General features: G+C 36.3%; 1 protein-coding gene across 1 annotated transcript in view; it reads right to left on the bottom strand.

Annotated features, from left to right (window-relative positions):
• Nucleotides 1-13702, bottom strand: part of LOC124524331 (uncharacterized) — a 72970-nt gene that overhangs the window by 19460 nt on the left and 39808 nt on the right. The window contains 1 exon segment of the mRNA XM_047096543.1: nt 2700-2819. Within this exon segment, the coding sequence (XP_046952499.1) occupies nt 2700-2819 (120 nt within the window).

Here is a 13702-nt window from a genome sequence, read left to right as displayed (position 1 = left end):
GGCACTTGTACCCCAATGTTTATAGCAGCACTCTCAACAATAGCCTAATTATGGAAAGAACCTAAATGTCCATCAACTGATGAATGGATAAAGAAATTGTGGCTTATATACACAATGGAGTACTACTTGGCAATGAGAAAGAAAGAAATATGGCCCTTTGTAGCAACGTGGATGGAACGGGAGAGTGTGATGCTACGTGAAATAAGCCATACAGAGAAAGACAGATAGCATATGTTTTCACTCTCATGTGGCTCCTGAGAAACTTAACAGAAACCCATGGAGGAGGGGAAGGAAAAAAAAAAAAGAGGTTAGAGTGGAAGAGAGCCAAAGCATAAGAGACTTCTAAAAACTGAGAACAAACTGAGGGTTGATGGGGGGTGGGAGGGAGGGGAGGGTGGGTGATGGGTATTGAGGTGGGCACCTTTTGGGATGAGCACTGGGTGTTGTATGGAAACCAGTTTGACAATAAACTTCATATATTGAAAAAAAATAAAAAGAAAAAAATAAAAGAAAATAATTTCCCACTATGAAAATTGATACATTCCATTATAAAGAATAGAATTATTGAATTTTGATGTAAACATATGACATAAATTACTGATTAAAAAGTACAGCTTTCATAAGAAGTAATGAAACTTAAATAAGTGACCTGTTGTTGTTCTTCCCTTACAAAAAAAAACAAAAAAACTAGATAGATAGATGAACAGAACAAATTTAGGATTTTTATCATTTTAAGAAGCCCTTGGTGACGTCTTATTTAAAGTGTGCTATTGTCTTGCTTCATGTATGAAGTATATATTTCTTTCATATATCATAAAGGTAGGATTGATCCAGCTTCTGAGCTAGTGTCGTGACAAATTGTGGATGATTTAAAACTAGTGATTGTTACTTGAAGATGACAGAATAGGGTTTTCGAAGTGGTCAGTAGCACCATCCCTGACTTTCTAATACAATTCTGCATCCTATTTCTGAACTACAGATCTTCATTCTGATTCAAGAATATTTTCAAGAAAGAAAAGACAGGGGCACCTGGGTGGCTCAATCGGCTGAGGTCCAATCGGCTCTGGTCATGATCTTGCTGTCCGTGAGTTCAAGCTCCACGTCGGGCTCTGTGCTGACAGCTCAGAGCCTGGAGCCTGTTTCAGATTCTGTGTCTCCCTCTCTCTCTGCCCCTCCCCCACTCATGCTCTGTATCTCTCTCTGTCAATAATAAATAAACATTTAAAAAATAAAAAAAAGAAAGAAAGAAAAGACACAATACAGAACAAAAGGGGAAAATGTTATATATAAAATTTTCTTCTCCAAATGGAAGATTGTGATTTGCCATTGCCCTAGAATACATTTAACCTAGACTCTTTATAGTGGATCTGAATAAAGAGTGTGGATGTTGAAATCTTCAATTAGTAGAAGGCTGTAGGTTCTTTGAGTAGTGAAATGTCAGACTGACTGGTGAAAGTCCTCAAGAGACTGTATAGGTAGTCAGAAGCATTATACTAGAGATAGTTCAAGGTAATGCATTAATATAGAAGTAATCAAAATTTTTATAGGAGAAAATAGTCTTGGTTTATCCACTAAAAACGTGGGAAATAGATTCTACTGTTATTATTTGGCAATGCTCCTTGAAGAGCAGGTAGACAGAGCAATCACTGAGTCTGACATGAATCTAAAAGCCAGCACCTTCAGTAAAAAACAAAAACAAGCAAACAAAAAACAAATAGCAAATAACAACTACTGGAACCGCTTCAGCAGTCCAACAATTGAAATTAACTTTGTAAAGGAGGCAATGAGACCTTCAAAGTAGACATCTCTAAAAGCATCATTATGGCCAGAGATGCATTGTAGATAATTCTACAAATCCAGCTGATTTGTTAAGACAAGAATGTTCTCTATGAGTTTGTATGCTCCAAACATACTCTGAAGTGGGCCTCTGGCATCTCTAGGATGATCAGAGCATGCTGTGTTATCATTAATAAAGAAGGCTTTGCAGTTAAATCAACAGATCCATTCCATCAGTAGTTCTTAGAAATGCTCTTGGTCTAAACCTGTGGTCTTCATTAAGTTCTTATAATTGAATACCCCCTGGAGGGATGTGTGTGTGTGTGTGTGTGTTCATGTGTGTGTGTGTGTTCATGTGTAAGTAATCTTTGAATAAGTATATAGTGTGTTCAGCTAATTTCCATTGTTAGAAATAGCAGTGCTGGATCCAGTTTCATGATTTTTATATTGATTTTGTCTCTTCTCACCTTCTCCTTTGAAAATAAGCTAAGAATGTTAGCCATCAGCCAACACTTATTGGCCACCTATATCAGGACTACATCATGCAAAAGTACAATAGGGCATACTATCATATTTCTTACTCTGTGTACTCCTCCTAAAATGGGGAAGTAAACACCCTCAACTTTGTGTCTGTTGTCCCTGGCATACAGAGGTATTTCACACATGCAGAAACTAATGAAACATTTCCTTTTCTCTGTATGCAGTATAGGTCAATTGAGAAGGACGTATGTGTTCTGTAAGGTTATTATATATATGTCCAGTCATCCAGCTACTAATAAATATCCTTATTGTTCTCCTGCATTGATGTGATCTCACATTCTCTCCTCACTCTTTATTTCTGAAGATGGTTATAGGCACACAGAACAAATAGGCTGCAGAATTTCAAAGGCATACTAGGTTGGTAAGACACAGAAATGGGTGACCTAGGTCCTGAAGGAAGGATGGGATCTTGACCGAGAATATAGGAGCAGAGGCCATTAGGTCTCCTGGAGGTGCCAGCTGATGTTGAATTGGAGAATTACGAGAAATTCGTGGAGGACCAGCTGCAGATGTCAGCAGAAATTATTAAATCTGAAGAAATATCTGGTGAAGATTTTCTTCACTGGACATTTCTGCACTCATGTGTTCCTTCATTTTTGTGAGCAACCTAATAAAAGACATATTCATATTCCAGTTTAAAAGAGTACAAGGAATAAAAATATATATTCCATTTTTCCCCAAATTAGAATTCCCTTGCTAAATTTCATATTAAATTCAGATAATTAAATCTCTATACTTGGAGATAATTAAATCAAATAATTGGAGACTGAAGAACATCCCACTAAAGAATGAATGGGCTAACCAAGAAGTTAAAGAGTAAATTAAAAGTATATGGAAGCCAATGAAAATGATAACACCACAAACCAAAACCTCTGGGACACAGCAAAGGTGGTCGTAAGAGGAAAGTATATAGCAATCCAGGCCTTCCTAAAGAAGGAAGAAAGATCTCAGATATACAACCTAACCTTACACCTTAAGGAGCTGGAAAAGGAACAGCAAATAAAACCCAAAACCAGCAGAAGATAGGGAATAATAAAGATTAGAGCAGAAATTAATGCTATCGAAACCAAAAAACCAGTAGAACAGATCAACGAAACCAGAAGCTGGTTCTTTGAAAAAATTAACAAAATTGATAAACCACTAGCCAGTTCGATCACAATGAAAAAGGAAAGGACCCAAATAAATAAAATCAAGAATGAAAGAGGAAAGATCACAACCAACACAGCAGAAATAAAAACAATAATAAGAGAATATTATAAGCTATTATATGCCAATAAAATGGGCAATCTGGAAAAAAGGGACGAATACCTAGAAACATATACACTACCAAAACTGAAACAGAAAGAAATATAAAATTTGAACAGACCCATAACAAGTAAGGGAATCGAATTAGTAACCAAAAATCTGCCAAAAACAAGAGGCCAGGGCCAGATTGCTTTCCAGGGGAATTCTACCAAACATTTAAGGAAGAGTTAACACCTATTCTCTAGAAGCTGTTCCGAAAAATAGAAATGGAGGGAAAACTTCCAAACTCTTTCTACGAGGCCAGCATTCCAAACCAGACAGAGGCCCCACTGAAAGGGAGAACTATAGATCAATTTCCCTGATGAACATGGATGCAAAAATCCTCAACAAGATATTAGCCAACTGGGTCCAACAATACATTAAAAAAATTATTCACCACGACCAAGTGGGATTTATGCTTGGGATGCAGGGCTGGTTCAATATCCATAAAACAATCAATGTGATTCATCACATCAGTGAAAGAAAGGACAAGAACCATATGATCCTCAATAGATGCGGAGAAAGCATTTGACAAAATACAGCATCCTTTCTTGATAAAAACCCTCAAGAAAGTAGGGTTAGAAGGATCATACCTCACGGTCATAAAAGCCATATGCAAAAGACCCAACGCTAATATCATCCTCAATAGGGAAAAATTGAGAGCTTTCCCCCTAAGGTCAGGAACAAGACAGGGGTGTCCACTCTTGCCACTGTTACTTAACATAGTATTGGAAGTCTTAGCTTCTGCAATCAGACAACACACAGAAATAAAATGCATCTAAATCAGCCAGGAGGAGGTCAAATTTTCACTTTTCGCAGATGCCATGATACTCTTTATGGAAAACCAAAAGATTCCACCAAAAAACTGCTAGAACTGATTCACGATTTCAGCAAAGTTGCAGGATATAAAATCAATGCACAGAAATCGGTTGCATTCCTATACACCAACAATGAAGCAACAGAAAGAGAAATCAAGGAATCAATCCCACTTACAGTTTCACAAAAAAACATAAAATACCTAGGAATAAATCTAACCAAAGAAGTAAAAATCTATACACTGAAAACTATACAAAGCTTATGAAAGAAATTGAAGAAGACACACACAAAAAAAGGAAAAATATTCCATGCTCCTGGATAGGAAGAACAAATATTGTTAAAATGTCAATACTCCCAAAACAATCTACATATTCAATGCAATCCCTATCAAGATAATACCAGCATTCTTCACAGAGCTAGAACAAATAATCCTAAAATTTGTATGGAACCAGAAAAGACCTCGAATAGCCAAAGCAATCTTGAAAAAGAAAACCAAATCAGGAGGCATCACAATCCCAGACTTCAACCTGTACTACAAATCTGTAATCATCAAGACAGTATGCTACTGGCACAAAAACAGACACTCAGATCAATGGAACAAAATAGAGAACCCAAAAATGGACCCATAAACAGATGGCCGACTAATCTTTGACAAACAGGAAAGAATATCCAATGGAATAAAGACAGTCTCTTCAAGTGTTGCTGGGAAAACTGGACAGCGACATGCAGAAAAATGAACCTGGACTACTTTCTTACACCGTACACAAAAATAAACTCAAAATGGATGAAAGCCCTCAAAGTAAGACAGGAAGCCATCAAAATCCTCGAGGAGAAAACAGGCGAAAACCTCTTTGATCTTGGCCGCAGCAACTTCTTACTCAACATGTCTCCGGAGGCAAGGGAAATAAAAGCAAAAATGAACTATTGGGACCTTATTAAAATAAAAAGCTTCTGCACAGTGAAGGAGATAATCAGCAAAACTAAAAGGCAACCAACGGAATAGGAGAGGATATTCACAAACGACACATCAGACAAAGGGTTAGTATCCAAAATCTATAAAGAACTGATCAAACACAACACTCAAAAAACAAATAATCCACTGAAGAAATGGGAAAAAGACATGAATAGACATTTCTCCAAAGAAGACATCCAGACGGCCAACCAACACATGAAAAAATGTTTAACTTCACTCATAATCAGGGAAATACAAATCCTAACCACAATGAGATACCACCTCACCCCTGTCAGAATGGCTAACATTGACAACTCAGGCAAGAACAGATATTGGTGAGGATGCAGAAAAAGAGGATCTCTTTTGCATTGTTGGTGGGAATGCAAGCTGGTATAGCCACTCTGGAAAACGGTATTAATGAAAAAATTAAAAATAGAACTACCCTATGACCCAGCAATTGCACTACTAGGTATTTATCCAAGGGATACAGGGATTCTGTTTCAAAGGGGCACATGCACCCCAATGTTTATAGCAGCACTATCAACAATAGCCACAGTATGGGAAGAGCCCAAATGTCCATCGATAGATGAATGGATAAAGACACACACAATGGAGTATTACTCAGCAATCAAAAAAAAAAGAAATCTTGCCATTTGCAACTACATGGATGGAACTAGAGGGTATTATGCTAAGTGAAATTAGTCAGTCAGAGAAAGACAAATATCATATGACTTCACTCACATGAGGACTTTAAGACACAGAACAAACATAGTGAAGGGAAGCAAAAATAATATAAAAACAGGGAGGAGAACAAAAATAAGAGACTTTTTTTTTTAATTTTTTTTCAACGTTTTTTATTTATTTTGGGACAGAGAGAGACAGAGCATGAACGGGGAGGGGCAGAGAGAGAGGGAGACACAGAATCGGAAACAGGCTCCAGGCTCCGAGCCATCAGCCCAGAGCCTGACGCGGGGCTCAAACTCACGGACCGCGAGATCGCGACCTGGCTGAAGTTGGACGCTCAACCAACTGCGCCACCCAGGCGCCCCAAGAGACTCTTAAATATGGAGAACAAACAGAGGGTTAATGGAGGGGTTGTGGGAGGGGGAATGAGCTAAATGGGTAAGGCACATTAAGGAATCTACTCTTGAAATCATTGTTGCACTATATGCTAGCTAATTTGGATGTAAATTTAAAAAATAAAGTTAAAAAAAATAAATAAACAAACATTAACAAAATAATAAAACTTCTAGTCCTTTCATATTACAACTTTTGGTATCTTTTTTTATTACATGGAGAATCCAATAAATTGCTTCTTAAGAACTTGGAAATGTTATGGTCTACAATACATATTTGGTTAGAACATAAAGATATAGATTCACTTAACACATTTAAATCTGTACTACTAGACTAAAATGTCATTAAATGTATTTTCAGACAATGTAACAATCACAAGGGGATTTTACCATGCAGTGCAGGTCTGACCATCAAAGAGAGAGGCAAGAAAGATTAACAGGAAAATGATCATGCAGGTGTAAGAAAGTTTTGTCCAGGCCAATGAAAGATCTGTCAGAAGAGTCTTTCATGTCATGGAAATTGCCCTAGTATCCTTCACACTGATTCAATGACTCCTCAGAGTGGATTAATATATACAAGGTGATGGAATCAGAGTGTTGCAGCTAGAGTCGTCAGTCAACTACAGTCTCCCAAATAGGAGCTCTGAAAGGTACATTTTCATGGCCACCATGCCAAGTCATGTGGACTTTGAGTATATACATGTGATGTTTGCTTTTCAATTTAAATGAATATATTGGCATTCTTAATACAAAGGAAGAGAATGAATTAGCCATGTACTCCTCAGTAATCTGGTTTTTCTTATATGCATCAATGATAATTAATTAATTTTATATTTGTCATTTGAAATTGTTTAAATGTGTACTTTCAAAAGATCCAGGGGCACCTGCGTGTCTCAGTCAGTTGAGTGTCCGACCGGCTCAGGTCATGATCTCACGGCTTTGAACTCGAGCCCCGCATCAGGCTCTGTGCTGACAGCTCAGAATCTGGAGCTCTTCAGATTCTATGTCTTTCTCTCTCTTTCTCTGCCCCTCCCCTGCTTGCACTCTGTCTCTATTTGTCTCTCAAAAATAAATAAACATTAAAAAAATTAAAAAAAAAATAAAAGATCCATTCTACCTGAACTTTGACAAAATGTAATATCTGGGCGTGAAAAGCTAAGGAATAGATTGTAGATAATGATTTACCAGGATTACTGTTAGTACCCTGTGAGCCCTCCTAGAAGAGATGTTGATGATGATCTTTTAATGGTGCATATCTTTGCTGTGATATTGACCAATTGTGAAGATTGCTTGTTTTTCTTGTTAGAATTTTTATACCCGAGACTGCCATAGAATCATTGTATCAACTTTAGAAAAAGGATATAATTGAGCCTGGCCTTCTAGTTGTAGGGGAGAGACCGAAAGAGCTTCACTTATTAAATCAGTTATATAGTGAATTGGGGCAGAAGTGTCACTAAAACTCATAACTCCTATTTCCTGGCCTGATACCCTTTCTGGTACAGACCTTACCGTAATTCCTTTGTCATTCTAGTTAACCTTCTCAAATTTATGAGTTTTGAATACTGTTTCCTCATAATTCTTATACTTTTATTCTTCATTGATGCATTCATTTAACAAGATTCCCAATTATCAGTTATTTGTGACAGTTCTTTACTGCCACTGAAGCAGTCATAAGCCACGTGTGGTTTTTATGCTTTCAAAACGTGACTCATTAAAATTAAGATGTATTCTAAGTGTTTAATGTTAAGAATGAAGGCTTAGCTCCCCCCAAAATGTAAAATATCTAAAAATACTATAGATTACTCAAATGATAATATTTTTTATATATTGGATTAAACAAAATGGATTCTTAAAATTATGGGGCTCCTAGGTGGCTCAGTTGGCTAACTGTCCGACTTTGGCTCAGGTCACGATCTCACAGTCCATGGGTTTGAGCTCTGCGTCCAGCTCTGTGCTGACAGCTCAGAGCCTGGAGCCTGCTTTGGATTCTGGGTCTCCCTCTCTTTTTGTTCTTCCCCTACTCATGCTCTGTCTCTCTCTGTCTCTCAAAAATAAATAAAAGTTAAAAAAAAATTAAATTAAGTTTACCTGCTTCTTTTTAATGTTTAATGTGACTACTAGAAAATTTAAAAATAAATATGTGGAGCACCTGGGTGGCTCAGTTTGTTGATATCAACTCAGATCTTGATCTCAGGGTCGTGAGTTCAGGCCCCGCATTGGGCTCTGCACTGGGCATGAGGCCCACTTAAAATAATAATAACAATTAATAATAATAATAATGATAAATATGTGCCTCACATTTTTATTGAACAGAGCTAGTATAGAATATTGCCATGGGTCATTTATTCATTGATTCAATGAGTATGCAGTAAAGCCCCCCAAGTTGTTAAGTACTGTGCATACACAAAATGTCTTCTATTGTATAAATGTGATGTTTTGTTCTTCTCATTTTAGGTGAGATGATTTAAGATATTTTGGAATGGGAAAATTATTCTCATCATCATTAATTTTACGTAGTTTTAGATAAGGTTGGAACTCAAAGGCATGCTATCATCCCTCTTGGAGCTAAAGTTATCTGAGAAATAAGATCAGGTTTACACAATACTATTGAACTTCTTTTCTTGAGGAAAGTATGGGTCGGCCAGGTCTACAAATGCCTGACCTTTTATTTGTGGACTAAAAATAGTTTCCTTGCTTCTCTGATACCAAGTCAAGCTATGAGTGCGATTTTGGATTATCATCTTGTTTGTGGCTCCTATGTCACTTGTTCTAGTTCTTTCCTTCCTTTTCAGTGAAGGTTTCCCTCTTCCAGAGACATCACTTTTAGGAAGAGTAAACAGGGATGGATGAACTAAGGACAACTAAGTTGCCCAGATGGAGGAGATAATAGAAAACTGTTCTACTATATTTTTATCATTTGGATTTTTCCATAATATTTTTATGATGGCATATATGAAATCACAGTCATATAGTTATCCTTAGGAGGACATTAAACTTTTAAGAACAGTTAATAAAAAAAATGCCTGATGTAGAAATCCATAATAAACTATGAATTGTTGAAATTAAGCACCTTGCAAAGGGAAAAACGTTGAGGAAAAAAATGAAGAACATATAATGCAATTCTCTCCATAAAATTAGAGAAAAGCCTATTAGATTTTGAAACTGAATTAAAGAAATTGTCACTTCAAGAGGAAAGACCCCTATGTAGCAAGTCTTCTTACTCTTTTTGAACTTATGACATGGAGCTTATAAAAAGCTAGCAGATGACATGACAAAATACTCTATTTACTTGTTTCAAATATATATGGTGATGGAAGAAGAATCCAGAAACTTTGTGCTCCTAAATAGGATAAATCAGAAGACTAAATAAGCTGACCCCAAAAAATGAATATTAAAAAAGTGATTGAGTGCTTTACTTAGTCATATGGCTCACCTCGGTGACACTTGAAGAGACAATCTCACTTTTGAAACAACGGGTTAATTGAATTTCTCTGTTATGAGAGTTTTGTAACTCAAGTAGCTCCCTGTGACAGATAAAACCAAAAGTCATAAGTCTCTTAAGATAAATCCCATGGTTATTCTGTTTATTATGTACCTTAAGGGGTTAGAAATATTTCTCTGTGATAGCTTTACATTTTAAAAAAAAAAGAAGGAAATGGAAAGGTATGCTGCTAGTTTTGTGGTCATAGTAATATGAATCATACAAAGTTTTTTGATTTCCCCTTACTTCTTTGGAAAGTTATTCACGGTGCTACTTTACTTGTAGGCTAGTCTGCCTTATGCTAGAAGATTGTCCCGCAAAAGTGAAAACAGACTAGTTTGTTTGTTCACTGCACATATGGTATTGAGGGCATGTTTTAAGTCTATGAAAATTAATATAGTTTCTTCTTGTCTTACCAGCACTGCTAAGAACAAAACATTGGAATGAGTCACCATGATCAGAGGTGCTGCCACCTAGTGAATGGAGTCTGAAGTGAGGAAGGTCCTATTTCTTGAACAAATGGTGATAGAAATCTGGACAATGATATGCAAAAAATAAAATAAAATAAAATAAAATAAAATAAAATAAAATATCTAGGCGCAGACCCTATACTCTTTCCAAAGTTAACTTAAAATGATTCATAGATCTAACTGCAAAATGCAAACTTTAAAATTCCTACAAAATAATAATGGGGAGCAGAATATACTGCCCCCAAATATGTCATTTTGACATATTGATAATTTTAAATTAAAGTTACCCGAGAAACAGCTGGTGGAAGAAGGACATTCTGACTCCCCTCCTTTGTTCCCTTGAAAGCAGGAAATAAATGTCTGTGAAAGGTGCCCTCTGTAACAGGAGAGTAAAAGGTATTCTTATCGCTAGAGATAGGGAATTCAAGTTTGTGAAGGCTATATAAACAAACCTTGTTACTTCTTCATTAATTTGCTACCCCAAGCCCAAAGCCCTTTGTTCTTTCAATTTTTCATAAGTGTATTCTTTATTTGTCTAAGAAGTATAAAAGCTTCCTGCTTTGGTCACTTCTTTGAGCCTCATATACATATGAAATGAAATTTGTTTTTCTCTTGTTAGTCTGTCTTATGTCAACTTAATAAATAGACCAGCCAAAGAACATAAAAAAGAAGAAAGGAAATGTTTTCCTTCTCTACAGTGACATAGGAGAAAATCTAGATGATTTTGGTATGTTGATGCATTTTTACATACAATACTAAAGACATGCTCCATGAGAGAAATAATTGATAAGCAGGCCACCATTAAAATAAAAAAAACTTCTCTGCAAAAGACAATATTGAGAGAATTTGAAGACAAGTCATAGACAGGGAGAAGATATTTGCAAAACTCGTATCTGAAGAACTGTTACCCAAAATATACAAATAAATCTTAAAACTCAACAATAAGAAAGCAAAAAAATTAATTAAAAAATAAGCCAAAGGCTGTACAGACACCTCATCAAAGAAGATATCTACATGGCAACATGCAGAAGAGAACATGCTCCCCAAAAAATGTCACTAGGAAAATGATAGCTAAAACAATAAGATACCATTATACAGATTTTAGAGTGCCCCAAATCTGGAACACTGACAACACCAAATGCTGGCGAGGATGTACAACAATACAAACTCTCATTCATTGCAGGTGGGAATATGAAATGGTAGAGCCACTTTGGAAAACAGCCTGGGAGTTGTTTTTACAAAACTGAACATACTCTTACCATACATTCCAGCAATCATGCTCTTTGGTATTTACACAAAGGAGCTGAAAGCTTATGCCCACACAAAATCTACACCAGCAGCTTTATTCATTATTGCCAAAACTTGGAAGCAATCAAGATGTCCTTCAGTAAACAAATGGATAAATAAACTGTGGTAACTTCAGACAATGAAATATCATTTAGCACTAAAAATAAATGAGTTATCAAGACATGAAAAGAAGCTTAAACACATATTACTAAGTGAAAGAAATCAATCTGAAAAGGCTACATGCTGTGTGATTCCAACTATATGACATTCTGAGAAAGGCAAAAATATGGAGACAATAAAAATAACAATTGTTGCCAGGGGTAAGGAGGAGGTGAGAGAGATGAACAGGCAGAACACAGAGAATTTTCAGGACAATTAAAATATTCTGTATGATATTATAATAATGAGTGTATGTCATACATTTGTCCAATCCATAGAATGTAGGAGTGAAACATAAGGTAAACTATGGACTTTAGGTGATTATGATGTATCACTGTAGATTCATCATTGGTTAAAAAAAAAATAAAGGCAGTTCTAGGGAGTGATGTTGATAATAGAGGAGATTATGTATATGTGGAGTCAGAGGGCATATGGAAAACCTTTTTACTGCCTTCCCAATTTTGTTGTAAACCTAAAACTACTCTAAAAAATAGTTTGAAAATATAATAAAAATAAAATAACAAATATATAAAATAAGAAGGAACCATCAAAGCCCTAAAGCCCAATTTTCAAAGTTAACCCATTCTGCAACATCAAGCCCATTAAAAAAACTAATAATGAAGATACAGATCTCCCACTGTTAAACTTTCCCTTCAAGTTCCAGAAAAGTCTTTTTAATTTCTGGGGGGCAGGGGGAGGTCATGTTGAGAAAAATCATAAAGAAATATCCTCTAAATTGGCATAGTTAATAAAGATGGACCTTGCTGCAAACTAATGGGGCCCTCCTTTATGAAGAAAATATAAATTCCCTTCTTTTTGCTCATTAATGGAAATTGAGCTATGCCAATTTTTTTTTTTTTGTCAGGGGAATCAAGAGTTTATTATTTCTGTCATACCAAGGATTTATTTCTCCAAAGTATAGGATAGTTTCCTCCAAAGCAACTCATTTCTGAAGTGCTGGGTGTAGCTTGGCAAGGTTTTGGCTTTTGCTCAGAACATATTGCCTCACTGCTCAAATTAAGGCACCAAGGGATGAAAGGGAGGGTTTGAAGTGGGAAGAGAAGCCCAGTTACATGCCATATCCTGTCTGGCACATAAATACTGAAATTCAGTTTGGCTACTGTAGTTAATCTGACCAATACAATAATTTGAACACATAGTTGGTACAATAGCTTTTATGCCCTACTCTTCCAACAATCTGAGATCTTGCCAACAAGCTAAGGGAAACTTTTGGAAAATTCACTTATCTGTAAATTGGGGCCCACCTGTAATCTTAGTATGGACATGCACTATGCTGGCATTGACATAGCTGTGGTGTGGACCCTAGTGTCAAACAGAGCTAACTGGCTTCAAGTCTCAGCAATGCCACTCTAGGATTTGCCAACTAGCCAAGTTTATGTAGCTTCTAAACACTAGTTTGTTCATCTGATAATTAATCATAAGAACAGATACACAATCTAATGAGTCACTTTGAGGACAAAATCAGGTATTTGTTATTTAAGTCCCTCTATAAAAAGTAGTTATCCTGGGGCACCTGGGTGGCTTAGTCAGTTAAGCATCTGACTTTGGTTCAGGTCATGATCTCATAGTTCATGAGTCCGAGCCCCACATTGGGCTCTCTGCTGTCAGCACAGAGCTTGCTTCAGATCCTCTTGCTCCACCTCTCTATGCCCCTCCTCTGCTCGTTCTCTCTCTCTCTCAAAAATAAATGTTAAAAAAGTAGTTTTTCTAAAAGGAAAAGACTGTCTGTTTTTTATTATTATATATCTTGAATATAGCTGTATTCTGTATAAGAGAGATATTCGATGAACATTTGTTTCGTGTCAGCTACTCTTTAATCCATGTATCCACAAAGGCAGTC

The sequence above is a fragment of the Lynx rufus genome, unplaced genomic scaffold, assembly GCF_022079265.1.
Source record: "Lynx rufus isolate CCGP_SWC_20201006 ecotype Redwood Valley unplaced genomic scaffold, mLynRuf1.p SCAF_10, whole genome shotgun sequence".
NCBI lineage: Eukaryota > Metazoa > Chordata > Mammalia > Carnivora > Felidae > Lynx > Lynx rufus.
The sequence above is the reverse complement of the archived record's forward strand: the minus strand, read 5'-3'. Positions and strand labels throughout refer to the sequence as shown.